Raw genomic sequence first — 18,058 nt, 5'->3', positions numbered from 1 at the left:
TTGTGTCATTCAATGTCATAATGTAAAATTGTTAAAATATTTATAAATCGTTATCTTCGAAAATATAATCTTATAAAATGTTTTTGCGTTAATAAACTATCGACAGTTTTGTATTGAAAAATGTCTTTGTTCTAGAATATGCAATATTGGGGTATTTGAATACTGCCCTATTTGCGCATGCGCACAACGAATTTAGTAATAAACATACTGTCCTAGGGGAAAGATATTGTTTGTTTGTTACAGCTCCGAAACGATTGACGTACGGCAATTTTTACCTGCTCGGTCGCACTCAGTTAGTTAGTGAAATGCACAATATAAAAGCTTAATAAAACTTGACTAGAAATTTCGTATATTTTAATGTTTATCGGTTTCATTGAATGCACTTGACTACACGATCGCATATAGCGTGTAGATAGGTATAGTATAATAACCATAGATCCGTCTATATATGTTTCGCTCTCTCACAGGAGCACCGTTAATGTGCATCGTGAGATGCCAGCGAGCTGCGTTTAAAGAAACTGTAGATTGGTGTGGGTGTGCATACTGCTGGAAGACAGCCGCCAGTGAAAGGGTGATGGCAAGGAGTGGAGGTGAATTTTAGTGATCTTTAACAAATGGCTCTGTCCGAGGTGCACAATTTGGCTGCAATTATCGGCAACAATGGTTTTACTGTTAGCAAGGTAAGTAACCGCGTCTCTGATTTTCATTGCTGAAAAAGTGACGTTCATTTTCCTTTTCTGCAAAGTACAATGCGATTATTCCATCATACCGTTGCAAAAAAGGCGTAATTTCACCATTTAAAGGACGATATATATTTAATTAATTAAAGAAGTGAACGTTCGGCATAGATCAGAAAATTGTGATTTGGGTTATAGTCGGCTAATAATTTAACTGAAGGAAACAATTTGACTTTGGTACATTCTCTATGTACATATACGATATCGTGATGGTGCTCATAACTAACTTAAATTTAAAATTGTTGCTTTTGAGATCATAGAATATAAATGAAAAATGTAAATTTGCAATTAGATAAATTTACAATCACTGTCATAATAATCATTTTAAGGTACATAGTAATTTTAGTATGTTTCGATAATAGCCCCATTATGATATAAAAAGGCTTGACATAGAAATTTTGATATATATATTTGCACGTCTTGTTATAATTAGTTGGATTAACCGAGAGTAAATATCTACATTATTGTGAATAGTTCCTGTCTTCGTAACATATCAAAGTTTTTCCAAATTTGACTTAAATGCGGAATCAACTATTTTTTTTTTGTAGAATAACATGGTTGAACGCAATATCAACATGTTGGAACCAAGAAACAGTTATCCAGCTGACAGATGTAATACAGAATACAATTATTGGAACTATGACTTAATGGAATGCAATACACAAAAAAATGTGAGAAACTTCAAAATAACAATTGATTTTTATATTGTAACATTCTGTATTTGTTTACTTAATACTGGCATGAGACAAAAAGAATCTATTTTACAAATAACAAATGAAATAAAACAAACGTACAAGTTACATCATATTTAAAATGTAGGACAGATGTATATGCTCTTAAACTGAAAAGTAACATTTTTTTTTATCTACTTACATTACTTTATCATAGACTATATCACATACGTATATTCTTCCTAGAAAACATCAAGTAATTACAATTGTAAATATTAAGATGTATTTAGCAGAAATCTTTGATGTCGTAAATATTATAGATATATATATTTATATAGTCTAGAGTTTATATATTTAAAAATAGTTACTTATGTGCATGTATGTACATGACAAGTACTAATGATTCTCTTTTTTATAAGTAAGCGTTTTTACTTCTTAAGCATAATATGTTTTACAGAATAACCTTAATGTATATGTGAAAGATATATTAATTTATTTTATATAAAGTAAAGATAATAATTAGACACATATAATTTGCAAAATATATTTGTCTAATTTCCTATATTTATTTATATTTTATATATTCACCTATTAATATACTACAGCGTAAAGTACTTTATACAATATATTAAGGTTAATAGTTGTAATATAATTTATAATTGAATATATGTGTATTGTAATACTAATCTAATTCTTTTTTAACCACTTATATAGATGAATATAGAAGATGAAGATAGTCAGGATTTAAACAATCCTATGGTTAATGATTTGGTATCAAAAATTCTTGATGATGATTCAATTGTTGGTGACAATGCTCACAATAATAGTTATAATGGCAATATTCAATATCATTCGGAGATTCAGTCATGTATCATGGAGAATAAAATGGAGAATACTACAGACCCTAATCTCACTATGGAACACTTTAATATGCATTCAGCATTTAATAAATTACAAAACAATATTTCTAACAATGCTAAACTTGAATGTAACTACAACAATCTTTGTGGAGAACTCAAAACATTAAGCCTAAATACATGCGGGGGCCAGGTATCAGATCAAGGTAATTTATATAACAATGGAGTTGGTGTATATCCAAAAACGTATCCATCTGATTCATATTTATTACGTCCAAATGATGAAAATTGCTGCCTCAGTGGAAACACTATGCCTTTGTGCAATGATTTATTAACGACAACAAATGAGTCAAATGTTGGTAAGCAATCTACTAATTGGACAGAAAATTTGTCAGCATCAGGATGTACATCTGATTTATTTGGAAATTATCAACGAATACAAAATTGCACAAATCCAGACCTAAATTTTAACATGGCTTTAACATTGGCATTAGATTCACCTGATCCTATTACTTTAAATGAGCTAGAGTATCACAACAATATTGGACAAAATGGGACTGCTAATGCATATAATAATCCAACACCCTCTGTGCATGACTTATACAGCATGACTGCCAATAATCAGAGTTACAGACCAAGTTCAGCAATGACTGATTTGAGTATCGATTCTGGCTTTTTGTCAAATTCTCCATTACAACATTTCTCTCCAGCTGATACGAATTTGCACAATTGTTTTGGGAATAATATACAACGCAGTAACGCTAACGATTATAAAGATTTACACGATACAAGTAGATTAAGCATGGCGAATATTACCATACCAAATGAACAGCTACACTTTTTGCAACAACAAGCTCGTAGCTACAAATTGAATCAAGCTGTGGACCAAGAATGTAAACAACTAATCGACTATTATCCAGGTGTAAGCAACTTCACCGCATCATCGATTAATAGTTTAGACACGAACGAAAATTGTCTTACAAATAACGATTATAGAATCGATAACAATTTATTGAAAATTATCAGTCCGAAATCAAAGACTATCGAGACTAAGACATATTCGCCGATTGGATTTCCAAAGAATCTAAGTTCGCGCAATACCCATCAGTCAATTGCAAAATACGGATATCACAATTATCAACATTACACTGCCAGTAACGGCGAGGCTTTGAAAATGTTACCACAGAGTTCCACATCTTATCATGAGCTGAAGCAGCCTAATAATACTAATACGTATAAGATGGAAGGATTCGATCTTACCAAAGAAATAACTTTTCCTTCCGTAAGCCATTTGACCAATCAAATCACAGGGTCTTCGATGAACAAGGATACTTTTAGTTACCTTATGAAACAACGACATCATATGCCAAGAATACAGAACAGTCCTGGCATCCCATCTGCTGACGTTCTCTTCAATTCAGGAATAGTACCAAATCCGAATACAGTGAGATCTGGAGTATTTCCACCAGTGATGCCAGTCCCTGTGCCACTTTCGGTACCACGTTTATTTTCCGTACTTTACGGTGGAGGTTTGAGCCTCAGAAACGGAAACGGAGCTGCTAGACGAACATCACCCTCAGGCATATTGCATTTCAGACTAGAGCAAACTTACGAGCAGTTTAAACAATTAGAAAAGGAACGAAAAAAATGCGAGGCAGGATTAGCTGCTCATTTTCCTGGCAAAAGAGTGACCAGTGCAAATAATATACCTATACCTCGCCTTCAAGGGAACCCATCACGCGTCGATCGTTTAATTATTGATTACTTGAGAGAGCACGCACGTGTCATAACTTTGATTGCAAAAGTAATTACAAGTATTCCATTTCTTTCTTACTTTAATAAAGAAATATTAAGTAATATAATTGCATGTTTTTTAACAGATGGAACGTCTACGGGGGACCACAATGAATCAGCGCGTCCATAAAGCTATGGAGTATTGGTTGGAAACAATAAAATTTGTCCAAGAATGTCGTAAACGAGAAATCGCAAACGCTACTAAACGTCAGAAAGAAAACCCACCGTGCATTCTCGTATATAATGATAGTGGTATGTTTCTACATATTTAATTTCATATTTAAAATAACAATTTTTATGCAATTAAAAATAAAAGTGTGTTTATCAGCAAAGAGATATTTTACATGTTATGATTTATTATTAACTACAAAAGATTATAATTTATTTGTTTAGCTTTTTCACTACTAAAATTCATTGAAAGTAAGTTCTAAGTGAGCTGTTACCTTGCAATGTTGGTTCTTGTTCTTGGTTGGTTCTCTAGTTTGTAATAATTGTAAACGAAATTTTTTATTGAAACTATTAAATTTTATATTTACAGATATATTAACATTGGCGGCCAGTGTGTATGAATTGACGAAAGCATCTCGATACGCCAGAACTGGTATGTATAATGCATTACAAGCTACACTATTGTATGACTTGGACATAGAAAAAAAAGTCGTTGAAACTTCTAAAGATCCAGTTCTTGTGATAAAACGCAATGAAAGTCAGGTAGCAAGCGATGCTGGTGATTATTCAAACTGTACCTAGCAAGATTTTGAAAGCTACTTTTCCATTTCAAAGTGTGACAAAACATAGATTGAGTCCAGCAGCTTTTTACTTACGTGTTCCGCGTTACGTTAACCGAAAAGCTTTTGCTGGCGTTTATCCATAATTTTATCGCTGAGACAAAACAAATGCCGCCCACTAATTGCGAAATTTTCAAAGCATCATACGAAAGATAAAAAGTATATGCATATACTCTCGCGCCGATATAGAGAGATATCGTATGCGTGTCTACTTTTTACAAGTTAATAGTGACTCCATAGTTTTCTACTGTACATATTTTTATCCCTACTATAGTACAGTCTTGGGAGTGTCAGTTCTGGTATCCAATATCTTGTGATCCAGTTATCTACCACGTAATGATACTTTTCAAGTGATCTTTTGCTTGTTCTTCGCTAACAAAACAGACTAACGAAAAGGAAACTTACGAACGTCGTCATTTTTATCTTTGGATATGTTGTCTTGCATAATTCTATAATGCCAAAGATAATCGGTTTCAAATCCATTGAGGATCCAATATTCGTAAAAAAAAAAAAATAGGAAAACGAAGAACAACATTGCTCAGATGTACTACAAGGATATAAAAAAAAAGAAAAAAAAAGCGGAAAAGAGGAGAAACGAAACGTTCGCAAGAATCTCCAAACTATTACTCGTTTTACGTATGTGTCATAGGCTAGATGATATATAGGCTAAATTTTACCGATATATTTGTTCAAAGTGCTAGGCAGTAATTTCTTAGACTAGTTCAATGTGGCCTTCCTTAAATGTGTGACCCAAGATGTGTGTCAGGTAGACAAAATAATATTTCGAGAACTTCGAAACGTATTTCGAAAAACTCAAGATACGATGCGACAACTTAATCGCAGATCGGGTGAGCTTTTCAATCTGTGAAATATGTGTAGCCTTTGATCTGACTCGGTATATATGATAGATATATATAAAACGCAAACGATGTCCACTATACTACACATAAATCTTTGTTAAATGAAAGAAAACTTTCCTAACGCATACTCGCTACACGCATAGACAAAAGCGTGGTTTGGCGTAACAGTTACGCACAGCACATAGTCGCATTGCGTTTAATGTAAAACAGAAGTTATTCGTGTATATAAGTACACATATTTACGTGAAACGTTATATACATATACGGAGTGTTAATATTAACCATCATTTTTCAAGTATTTCTAATAATCTGGTGAAAAATATTTTACAAAAGTTAGTCAGAATTTGGCTTGCTACAGTTCTGTATATTAAGAATGGAAAACAAAATTTTATTTATAATAAGTCAAAGTCACCTTGACTTTTTAAAATAATACCATATATCTTTAACATCACAGAATTATAGCTGATGCCAAAACGAATTTCAACGACCTAGTATAATATGTCCTTAATATAATCGTGACGTGATCTTGAATTCAGAAATCCGAGTTCGATCAAAAGAAACGTTAACGCGTAAAATTATTTTATATCTTATCATATTGGATATTCAAAATAAAACGAAAACTGCCAAAATAATAAGTTTATTAAATAAATAAAATTATAGAATAAATCCAATGATTACAGCAAATGAAACTTGAGGAAATACCATTTTTAGCAAGTTATCATCTAAATTTCAGAATTCAGTCATTACGAGGTCGTATAGTAGGTGATTGAATTCGCTTTGATTTCAGCTATATTTCTATGAAGTGAAAAATATACAATGACATTTAAAGAACTCAAGGTGGTGTTAACATATTATCAATTAAAATTTTTTTCAAATTTTTAATATACAGATCAGTCTTTTTGTTTGAAGTCTTCATCCGGCAGATTATCGAAACTGGTTAAAAACTGGTGGTTAATGGTCACAGAATACACCCTGTATCTGCATATATATACGTATACATGTCTATGTGCGTGTGTGCGAATCATACACATATATAGATTTATGTGCAAGTACGTACAACATACGTAAGATATATAGAGAATTTTTAACGTGCGTATGCGAGACACACACAAAACTATTCCTACATACTTATACATATACGTTTCTAGGCAAATTGACTAGCTCTATTACGGCCGACTTGTAAAGTTCAGCATTTCCTCTACTCATTATTAAGTAAGCTCTTTCACACTGACGACTAATTAACTAGGCTCAAGAATTTTAACGTTCCATACATGCGTACGTTACGACTTCGTACGAGAATCCGTTTTTATTATTATTTAATCCGCGATGAAATCGCTCAGTTCGAGTTCCACGGAAACATCGAGCATCGTTTCGTTCTACATTCTTTGAAGAAACTTGAACGACGATTATTTCCGTATTCCTATAAAACTACACGACACAGGTGTATTCGAACAACGATGAACAGAGGGGTATTTCGTGTTAAAAAGAAACAAAAGAGATATAAAGAGATGGGAAAGGAAAATGTAAATCTTTATAATGTCCATCGTATAAGGATGGCGATACGAAAAAACTTAGGTGCAACATTTTTGCTGTCTCGAGGTCTAACTTTCTTACTACCTAAGCAGAATCGATCGGCCTCTATTATCATTAGAAAATGCTCGTAAATCGGTTTCTCAGATTATCGAATGTTGATGAAGCTTTAATATAATCATCTCTCTGTATATATCCGTCAACTTCCATCTAAACTGCATTGTACGTAGTGGGTTTCTCAACGACGAATACGGGGAAGAACGGTGTGTTGGTTTAATTCCTCCGTGATTCTATATCAATCTCTTAGGGCGAGACACGTTACTAGCAAAGTATTTCATTTAGTGTTAGTGATATATGGTGTTACGAACATTAATTTCCTTGGGCTGTCTTTGCCTCCGACCATCAACTAACGAACGTTTCAAAACTTCAACTATATCTCTCTCGTTCCTGTACATCGACGTGTGTTTTCAAAATTGTTAGAGGTTTGCAGAAAATTTTATATCAATATTGTATTTCTCTCTTATTCGAAACGACTCGATGCTGCAGTTAATAATCTTATCGACTCTACTTCTCTATTTGTTCTTAATAAATATATACAATTTTATTGGTAATTAACGAGAACGATAACAAATTCCACTTGCAATGTAAATTTTACTGAGTTGATATAACAGTTAACTTCAAATTATGTTCTTTTAATAGTTTTTATTGCTTGGACCAATACGTTTCTGTATGGATCATGTCGATAAGGGGGAAATAAAATTTGTTAATCGTAGGCATAGATGAAATTTCGTGCGAAAAGATTATATCGTTAATTATATGAGAAATCGCGTGGATGAGAAAGTTACTTCTCTCTTGAAGAACTTATTATATTAAACGAAATTCTCTAGATAAACGAAAGCAATATCGCTCGGTCGCAAAGACAACCTTTTATGGAAAAGGGCTCGGTACTATATCCAATCTTGCAGAAAACGCAAGATATCACATACAGACTGTTAACTCGCTTTTACATAGCGCTTACATAATCATTGGGGACCATGTTGAGCATCGTCTCCGCGTGTATCAGCATATCTTACGACCTCAATTCCATTAAAAACAAAGAATGGACACCTGCATTTCTTCGTGACTCCTCTTTTCTACATCTTCTTCTTAATTTTCTTTGGTTCTTTCTTATCTTTAGACTGTGCAACGTGCATGGTTCAATTCTTCTTACCCCTCGCGTTAGTACTTTATTTCTGCCGTTCCTCTTTATCCCTCGGCTTTTCTTCCCTTCTCTAAACGATGGCAAAGTGAACATTGGAAGAGAGACGCGTGTGCACTTTTTTTTTCTCACTTAAAAATACAAACGAACAAAGAAAAAAAAAGAGAAGAAACAAAACGATAAAATACATGTCCGGGATCGAAAGTATAGACTTAGTGAAGATTTAATGGAAACGTTAAAAGAATATATACGAAAATACATATTGTCTGTTAGGGTAGGATAGATTATCGAGTCATTCGTTAAGAAATACTTGTACAATGAAAGAAGATTACTGTCGCTTGTGTCATATTCACCTAACGTCTAAGAACGTGGGATAGCAAGACGAAGAATACAAGCTGTGTGTCGTAATGTGTTTAGCTGAAAACGAGGGCAAGCCAGTGCTTTAAAGAATTACTTTTCGCATTTGTCAACGTGTTTTATATTATAACTGTGATATGTGTATAATGCCAATTTGTATATAACTTAACGCAAAACTTACTGTCGCGGCAAAAACACGGTGAACCGCAGCCAATTCGTCAGTTTTCCTTTATTTTCTTCTTGTTCGCACTTCCTTTCCTCTTTTCTCTTTTTCCCTTGGCATTTCTCGGCTTTAGTTAACTGTCACTGCTTTTACTGCTGATTTACTCTCTCTTCGTAACTTTATGGAATGTGATATCAACAGATAAATATAACGCGCAATGGTTGCAACTTCGAAGTGTCGATTAGATGCATTTCCTTCGAAAATCCGAGGAACATTGAGATAATATACTCATCATCGATAGAACCGTCATCGAAAGACTCTTTCGTACGCGTCCACCTTAATAAATAAGTACTTACGAATAGCTCAAACAATTGTCAGTATCGTGCAATTCGAACTAATCTCATGAACTCGACATTTTGAACCAACCAGCCTCTTGTAGTCCACGAAAAAGATTCCACGATGCATGAGTCTTGACTTGTTCAGATCACAATATGATACGAGAATCACAAACAACGTTAATAAACGATGTGATACACAAAAGTTTAACGTTGGTGCAATTTTCACGTTAATCAATATTCAGCAAATCTGAACAAAGACATCATGGCTTCTATTGGTATCGCAGGAGCCTCAGAATCTCGATAGTTGGTTCATCGATGGTAGAAGTAGATGATGGAACGCACGTTTTTTATCGGAATAGTGCAAAACTATAGAAAGATTCTTGTAACTTGGAATTTCCTTAGGTCATACTGATAAATTTCGAGGCACGTACTTAAAAAGTGGAAAGACAGAATAATTTTGCATAACACTGAAACGTACTGCTTACATTCATTCGGTTTCCAGTGTAATTCACTTTTCCTTCCTGTTCGATATAGGTCATGGTTCAAGTTTTGTTGCATAAAACTACGTACATACATGTGTGCATGTACACGTACTAAATGATTACCTCGTATCATGTTTACTGTACGCATCGCCGTTAAGAATAGGAACACTATCTGCATAGATATGTGTTTGACAATCCTATTTAAATTGCATGTGATATTATGTACTATTGAATAACTAAATATGTATGTGTTTACGCATGTATACCTTTTTATGAGTTGCTTCACTAAGGAACACTAATTTTTAAAGGAAAAATTAATTTTTACCAATAAGATAAGTGAGAAATTGAATATAGTAGCTTGTTCCGTTTAGTCAGACAACGATGTCTGACAATATACGGTCTTCTTCTACTTGTGGTCTGACTTATTAGTCTCCTCACATTTTTCTCCGTCTCCGTTATGATAAAATGATTGAAACGTTTGTTCTTATACATATTTTACGATTTCCTTATTCTTGATATTGTTTACATTTAATATTAATAAATAATTTCATCTCTCATTCAGAATTGTAATTAAAATAATTTGTTTCGCTTAACGAAATGGATTACCGTCACGGTTCCTCAGTAATTCGTGACTAAGTAGTTAATAATTAGAAAGCTTGCATTGAAATCGCTATGATAAAATTAGTGAAGCATTCTGAAAACTCGTACATGTAGGCCTACATGCGTTCACATATGTAAATATACAAATAATTCTACGAGCGCTCAAAGCGCAATGAGGCTACATAGGAAAAGTCTTAATCGTCCATATACACAGGTATATATGTACATATAAAACAAAGTAATAACGATGCAAAGTAGACAAGAAACCGACCAATGTTTTACTCATGAAAATCTTAAAACGTACGTTAATCTATTTGTAAGATTCGACGATTTCTTAGCCGATTAACGTGTCCAACATCCATAGTGAAATTGTTCCACTTATAATTACAGAACATTTAAAAAATCTCTGAATGGTAATTAAGATCAATACAGGCTTGAAATAAATAATTTTTAAATCTATAAAGCAATAGTTGTTCTACTGGATACTTTATGAAAATAGAGTAATGTTATCAGTCTACTCAAAATTTTATTAATTTTTACACCAAGTATAAGAAAATTTATTAAATACGAAATTTATAATAATTTCCACAATGTAATTAAAAGATACAGACGATACTAAGTGTTATCCCATAATACTCACATCTTTGTTCTCTTGGCTTTTCAAACATATATCATAGATTTTAATTTTACATATGTAACAACATATTGCCGTCAACTGATTCGGATTATTATATCTGACAAATGCCAGATTATTTTTCAATCGCTAATCTTTTTTTCATTTACGATTCGTTTGACTTATCTGCCATTTAGTACACTCGCTTACTCTATCATTATTACAATATTTGCTTTTCCGTAAAATTCGATTAGATGAATAACCTGACTGAAATGGTTCGTCAATAAATGAGTTACACTGATTGATCCCCGAGGTAATGAATAAGTTACAGATTGATGATACGATACTGGTCGATAAATAGAACAATTTTATCATGGAAAGCTTATTTCACTATGTGGCACTAATGAAAAGCTACGCGCTCAAAACTGGCCACAGACTATTTAATTTCGATGAAACGAACATATGCCTAAACTGATACGCTCATTCTAGCATAGCATAAATTATAATATTTGTCTAGTTGAAAACATATTTTTTCGAGCAATTATGCTTGGCCATATAGTAATAGAATGGCAATTTCTGTAGTAATTAACAATTTTTATCGCGCTTTAAAACGTCACTACAGTTTTAAAAAATACGCAATATTTAATAGTTACCACGGCTACAGATTCGTTTTTCCGTGCAATTTCTGGAAATGTATACGCTTTAACAATCGTGCACAATCTCATATAATCGTGATTCAAATTTTCTTCCTCTATGTTAGATTTAATAACACGTAACATAACAAATGTTTCATTATTTTATTTTATATCTTGTTTCTAGTAGTATCACTTTTATTGCAATTTGAAAATAATATAACGTTAATTTGTCTATTCAACATTTTTTAGAATAAAATTACTTATACATCAGTTGATACAGATAGTTAGAACGAGTTAAAAGTAATATATTCTTTTATATTTAATATATTTTTAACCTGATTTTCATTTTTAAATTTGAAGATTTTGTTTTGTAATTCTCTATTTTTCTCAATCTTATCCTTGCATCCTAAAAAAAAGAGATATTAATATAGAGAAAGAAAATTGAAAGTCATAACGTAGTATTTAACTTAATAACGTTCATTCGTGTCAGAATGATTAACGCTATCAAAGTTTTTATATTAATATTGATGTAACCCCATCTTTCTCAAGTTGTTCTGCTGCAGTTTGAAAACATATAAATATTAGATGTGTCAAGCTACTGATAAATATCTGATTCATTTTTTTTTCTCTAAAAACTTCACAAAGAAGCTTGTCTCTACATATAGTTTCGAATCGTTACAGCTTGTATTACGCGAACAATCTTGAAAGCCTTGAATTTAATAGATTCCATTTAGATTTTAAGATGCTGGAATGTTTTGAAAACGTCCGAGATTGCCAAACCATACAGTACCAACATAAAATCTATATACAATGTTATTTTCCCTATAAATGAGAGATAGTTACTTTAGCAATTATAATTATGTGCTGTATCTTCAAGATTTTAGAAAAGAGGCGTTAAGAAAAGATAGTCCAAGTAAATAAAAATTAGTAAAATCTGTTAGAATTTTCAACTTCTAGCGATCCAAGTGATTCGAGCATAGCTGTTGTTGCTTACAATCTGTGCATTGACATATTTATGGGTACATCTGTGTCATTTTAATAATAATCAATCGATTCCGGTCAATTGGTTAGTGTTCATAAGATTGCGAATCGTTGCACAATATCGATATACTTAATGCGTTCCATTTAATCCTTGACGGTCCACAGAAGGGCGTCAAATTAATTAACTCAGCGTCGACGTGAGAAATTATTACGATTAATGGCGTTTTCACGAAACGTTTCTTAATAATCTGTTTACAAAGTGCGCTGTTCACGCACGCGTTTTCGTTCCTTCGTCACTTTACCCTCGACACTATTGCTGGGGACTGAGACTTTTCGTGTAGTTTCTATCGTTATAATTAGTTGAATATCGTGGCCTATTTAGTTGGCTACAGGTTGCTTTGAAATTATTTGCACAAACTGCACTAATTAACGAACCTATGACATGAAAACATGAAAAATCCTTGCAAAAAATAAGTCTGAAAGTAAGCTATCTCGTAAAAATAAGTCTATCTAATTATTTCTATATTTCATTATTCAAGATGGGATAGAATTGAACTCTCAATAATTTGCTTCTTTTAGAAATCATATCGAACGTGTACTAAACTGTGAACGCGCGCATATCTAACTTCGCAGCCTGTACGTTTCATGTGTTCGGGCTTTCGCCACTCTCTACCCATTTTCAGTCAGTAGCTTGGTAATATTAACATTAAGACACTCTTCAGGTAGCCGCAAATATTTCTGCCAGATGTCCGATCTCATTCGAAGTTTCGCACGCGATCACATTAGACTCTCTAGATCCGAAATCTGTATCGCACACCTTCGTCAATTGGGACAAGTGACCGCATAACGTAGCTGATAACTGAAGTAGCGCGTATGAAAGCCTTGTCTGGACTTTGAGTTCCAGAAAAATCGGCTCAAAAATAGATCGGTTCGCGATTACAATTTCTCAAAATCATGACCATTGTACGATCTAAGATAGCATTTTACTAGAGGATATCAGCGAATTCTTATTAACCCATTGGACGACAATTCGTGCTCGTGGAATTGTTCGTGTAGCATTAAAGTAACGTTGAATGTCACGCTATCGATCACGCGAAATAGGCAGACTTTAAGAACAAATATCAGGAAGTTATCCATTTCTTTCTTTTTCTGTTAGACAATGAAAATAGACAAGAATCGTAGTTAACACGTAAACGTAAAAAAAAACGCAGAGATCTGCAATCCCTTATTACGCATAGAACGTAGCGAAGTTTAGTCAGTTGCATCGATGTTAGAGATAGTCGATAAAAATTGGACGTAGATAGAAATAATAGGCGAGTAGAATCGCAGGACGACGAAAACCGATGGTTAGTAATAATTGATAGATAAACGCATATTACACACACATATACACATATGGACATTTACGTGAATTACTTGTAGTAAGATGTCGAAAACAGACAGATTAGAGAAACTAGAGAGTAGAATAGATAGTTATGTAGGTATGCGTGTGCAAGGAAACGGAAACTTTTGAAACACGAAACGGCCGTGTTAAATACGGCGTGTAGAAGAATTTTCGCTGGTAGAAAGATAAATTTTAGATATCGTTTAATATTCGATTAAACCTCTGGCGTGATTCACTCGTTCGTCGCTGATACTCAAAACGTTGTTCACTTATTGACGCACTTGTCGAAAGCACTTAAAGTTTATCGATACCGACGAGCAGCAACGAGCTAGTTAAAATTCTTAGGATGATTTCCAGATAACCAGACGCGTAGATAGCGTAAATTTATTCCTACAACGCGCGTCCATGATTATACTTCCAATAATTGTAAATATCCCAAGTGATTTCCGGTTATTATATTTCCGGACGAGAGGATGTTCAAAATGAAATTGCGCGGAAATTATACGCGTATCACCAGTGATTTTTCTATATTTACTTTTTCTTTCTTTTCCTCCATTTTCTTACTCGTAAAACTTTTTGTTCCTTTTATCGATTTAGCTTAAAGATCGAACAAATCGGATGGTGTCATATTGTTATCGATCAAATCTTGCGTTTCGTTTTCTTTATTTTTTCTCTCTTCTTTTTTTACTACTTATTGCAAATGGCGAAGGAAAAGAAGAAAAATTTCCCCGTCTTCGAGTCTTGAGACGCGTCTCAACAAAGTTCCTGTTTTTTTTTTCTCGATGACCGCTTTAGCCAATTTACTATATTCAATTAGTATAGGTAATTGTAATCGTAAAATTATTATTTATTTTTTGTTCAGCTATATTAGGCGATAATTGCTGTATGAAACATCGTCGATGCACACATCATGCATAAACGATTACGGCGAATATCGAGGATATCTTGTCAGCAGGTTTACTATTATTATTATTCCGCTTATTTCACGTTTAAAAGAAAAATGCTAAAATGCAATTGTTCGTATCGTTACGAATGATTTCTATATATTAAAAGAAAAAAAACTATCAGAAATATTATAGATTTAATGCGAAGATAGTTATATCTTCTTATACGTGGGTTTAGGGTTGAAGGGTGAACCAGAAGACGACTTAGAAACATTTGTTCTCTCCCGTTGAACGTGTTACAGAAAAATGTATTGTACGCATAGTCACTTAGTAAGACATTCTCTAGTTTAGCAATGCTTCCACGTAAATAACAATAATACACTATTCTCCGCACGTTCAACGTTGTTGCGCAAAGAAACGAATTTTTCTAAAACGTTTTTTATCCACTTTCGTGCTATATAATTATGAGTTACTAACTCTGCGTAGTGTAAAGTGAACAAATGGTGGGCACGATCCATGTCCGTAATTGCCAGTGGGGTGAGTCTCTTGATTGGAACATATGGAATTGTCGCTTTTAGCGTTAGTGAACTTAGGATCTCTGCGGGTCCTCAATCAAATTCAGCGATCGAATAGACGTAATGATCGGTACGCTTGGGTGTGTCTAAGAAAACGAAAAATTAACAGAAAAATTAAGAAAAAAAGAAAAAAAAATTGATAAAATAGAAAATAAAACTAGCGTTGTTCGTCGATGTAGGATGTCCAGCGAACAATTCAGATCGCAGGCTGAAGGTTCTCAGGGAAATGCAACCGAAAGAGAGAGAATTAACCGTGAACGCAGAATTGATCGCCCTGATCGATATTCTTTCGTGGTGCCGATGAGTGGATCTCGACAATTTCAGAAATTCTCGATAAAATAATAATGCGAGGAAGTTATTACGGCGAATACGTACAGTTCTACAAACTATAGCTCATCTGTCCGAAAACAATTGGGGTATCCTTTATGAGCCTGAATTTGTTCGCTTGGTAACGAAACGCCAAAATTAAATACGTCTCGAAAAGGACTGGAGAACGATATGAACGGATAAGTTCTGATTAAACATTCTTGGCCCTAATGCTCTCTATTACAACATTGCCTTATTCTTTGCTGCGCTGTGCTGCTCTTTTCTACTTTTTTATCCTATTAAATAGTTTACGCGCGATAGAATATACCGTTTTGTACTTAATAATATCTCTTGTAGCAGCGTCAATGATAATTACAGAATTGTCGAGATCCTTCGAGATCCAGCTTTTCGTCCAATCGAACGAGAAATGAAAGAGGAATGCGATCCCGTGGCCGTTTTACACCTATAATTCGTTCGTTCGTACGAAGACAATCGTTTTACGCTACTTCAGAAAGTAAAGAGAGAAAAAAAAAAAGAAGAGACACTCTGCTAACTTCAGGGTAACAAGTCAACGATGATCGAATATTAATCGAAGAATAAAATAAAAAAACGAGAGATAATAAAAATGCATAAGTAATAAAGAAGTCTAAATAAACATCGACGTGTCGCAAGGGAAATGCTGCTTGGTTTGCGGACCATTAAATACCAAATATTATACAACGATCGCGTTACAATAATTATTTAAACATAGGTTGCGATGTATGTTGAGGGAGAAGGGGGGAGGGGGAGTGCGATGATTTTTGTATTGAAACAAAAATCTAGATTCGACGAGGGGGTGTGATTGAAACCTAAAATGGGGATTCCCTCGTCGTTCACGGTTGTCGGTTAGTAAATTTGATTGAGGATGTCATTTAGGAGGAACTTAAAAAGCTGTACTTATTCCGTGCATTCTTTCAACTAGTGCTATCCTCCTTAGTTGAAATGTACTGTCTAGAAATTCTCAATTCTCTAAAAAAAAAAAAAACTAGGACAATTGAGTTAAGGGGGACAGAATAGCTTAAAGTTCAATTAGTTCTTGCTGGAGCATCGTTCAATAATAACTGCTCTCTGCTATGGTGAATCAAAGGAGAAACGAGAGAAAGAGAATACGAGTTCGGTCTTAGAAAACTTGTCGGTCGATCCTGAACACTTTCGGGGGGTGTACAGTCTCGAGGTCTTACCGAAGAATCCTTCGTGCTCTACCCTAATGAAAGTTCCACGATTGAAGTGACGTTTCATTCAGTTTTCAATTCTTCTCCTTTGTTCGAAGTGAAAAGACTTCTAGCTTCCGTTGCTGCTTACAATTTCTCAAGGTTTATGATAATAATATCGACTCACTGGTAATACAAATTTTTGTGTCTTATTTTAACCGTCAATTTGGTAATATAAAGAGAAGGATACGTTATTTTTGCGTGTAACAAATCACGGTGACATTTTACACGTGGAAAATTCCACCTAATTACCTAGTCCATCATCGCTTACGTACGTACACAGCCTCCAGCTTCGACACGGGGCTTGGTCGTCGATTTTATCATACTTCAAACATATCGTAAAAATCTTTGGAATCCGCATACTATCAAACGTTACGCTCGTAAAACATCGCATAATCTTACCACTTCTTGCTCACGTGCATATACATATATAAATACACGCGAAAATTGTTTACGACCCGAACGATTTTCTGCGAAACGATCTCGTCGAATTGTGAACATTTTCGCGTCGTCCTCGCGGATACAGAGACAAGAATAGACCCCCATCGGACATATTTTGCCATTATTGTCGATCGATTAAAAATGCAGATTTATCCTTTGATGCGAATGTACGAGCTTGGTTAGGATCGCGTATGCGGATTGTTATATTAAAAAAAAAAGAATAGAGAATCTTCCTATTTCGTGTGGTGCTTAAAATTTGACTGAACATTAACATTGCGTCCATGTGTATCAAATTTTAAGCAAACGACGTCTCATGATGTAACTATAAATAATATCGCGGAAGAAGTATGAAAGGAACAGGATGATAGGTAACGATGAAATATATAAAAGCGGTTGAACAAGATTGTAAAGGGAAAACAGTGCTCAAATCGTAAGTGGCTATGCGTCTTGGTGTCCATCTTTTTAACGCGTAAGGCGTAGAGACCTACACGTTCACATATACGTACGTACACGCTGAAGACTGTAGAGATTCTTGAAAGACGACATAGTAGTTCGCACCTTCAGTGAATTGCACAAAATGATTCTTTATGCGTACATTGTGATTGTGTACATGC

The 18,058-nt window shown here is 34.0% G+C and overlaps 1 protein-coding gene and 1 long non-coding RNA gene across 3 annotated transcripts in view; both read left to right on the top strand.

Annotated features, from left to right (window-relative positions):
• The first annotated feature begins 77 nt into the window (after nucleotides 1-77).
• Nucleotides 78-570, top strand: LOC143424045 (uncharacterized). Its single transcript, XR_013101874.1, has 3 exons — nucleotides 78-87; nucleotides 136-292; nucleotides 468-570. It is a non-coding gene; the product is annotated as an uncharacterized LOC143424045 (long non-coding RNA).
• The window catches only part of LOC143423780 (uncharacterized), a 27,819-nt gene continuing 10,240 nt past the window's right edge, over nucleotides 480-18,058 (top strand). For both annotated transcript variants that reach the window (XM_076895338.1, XM_076895337.1), the window contains exons 1-5: nucleotides 480-680; nucleotides 1,286-1,408; nucleotides 2,123-4,069; nucleotides 4,146-4,311; nucleotides 4,598-4,660. In XM_076895338.1, coding sequence (XP_076751453.1) covers nucleotides 615-680; nucleotides 1,286-1,408; nucleotides 2,123-4,069; nucleotides 4,146-4,311; nucleotides 4,598-4,660 — 2,365 coding nt within the window. In that variant the 5' untranslated portion in view covers nucleotides 480-614. The remainder of the gene's footprint in view (nucleotides 681-1,285; nucleotides 1,409-2,122; nucleotides 4,070-4,145; nucleotides 4,312-4,597; nucleotides 4,661-18,058) is intronic.

Source organism: Xylocopa sonorina, chromosome 5 (genome assembly GCF_050948175.1).
Source record: "Xylocopa sonorina isolate GNS202 chromosome 5, iyXylSono1_principal, whole genome shotgun sequence".
Classification (NCBI taxonomy): domain Eukaryota; kingdom Metazoa; phylum Arthropoda; class Insecta; order Hymenoptera; family Apidae; genus Xylocopa; species Xylocopa sonorina.
Note: the sequence above shows the minus strand (reverse complement) of the source record. Positions and strands in the feature narration are given on the sequence as shown.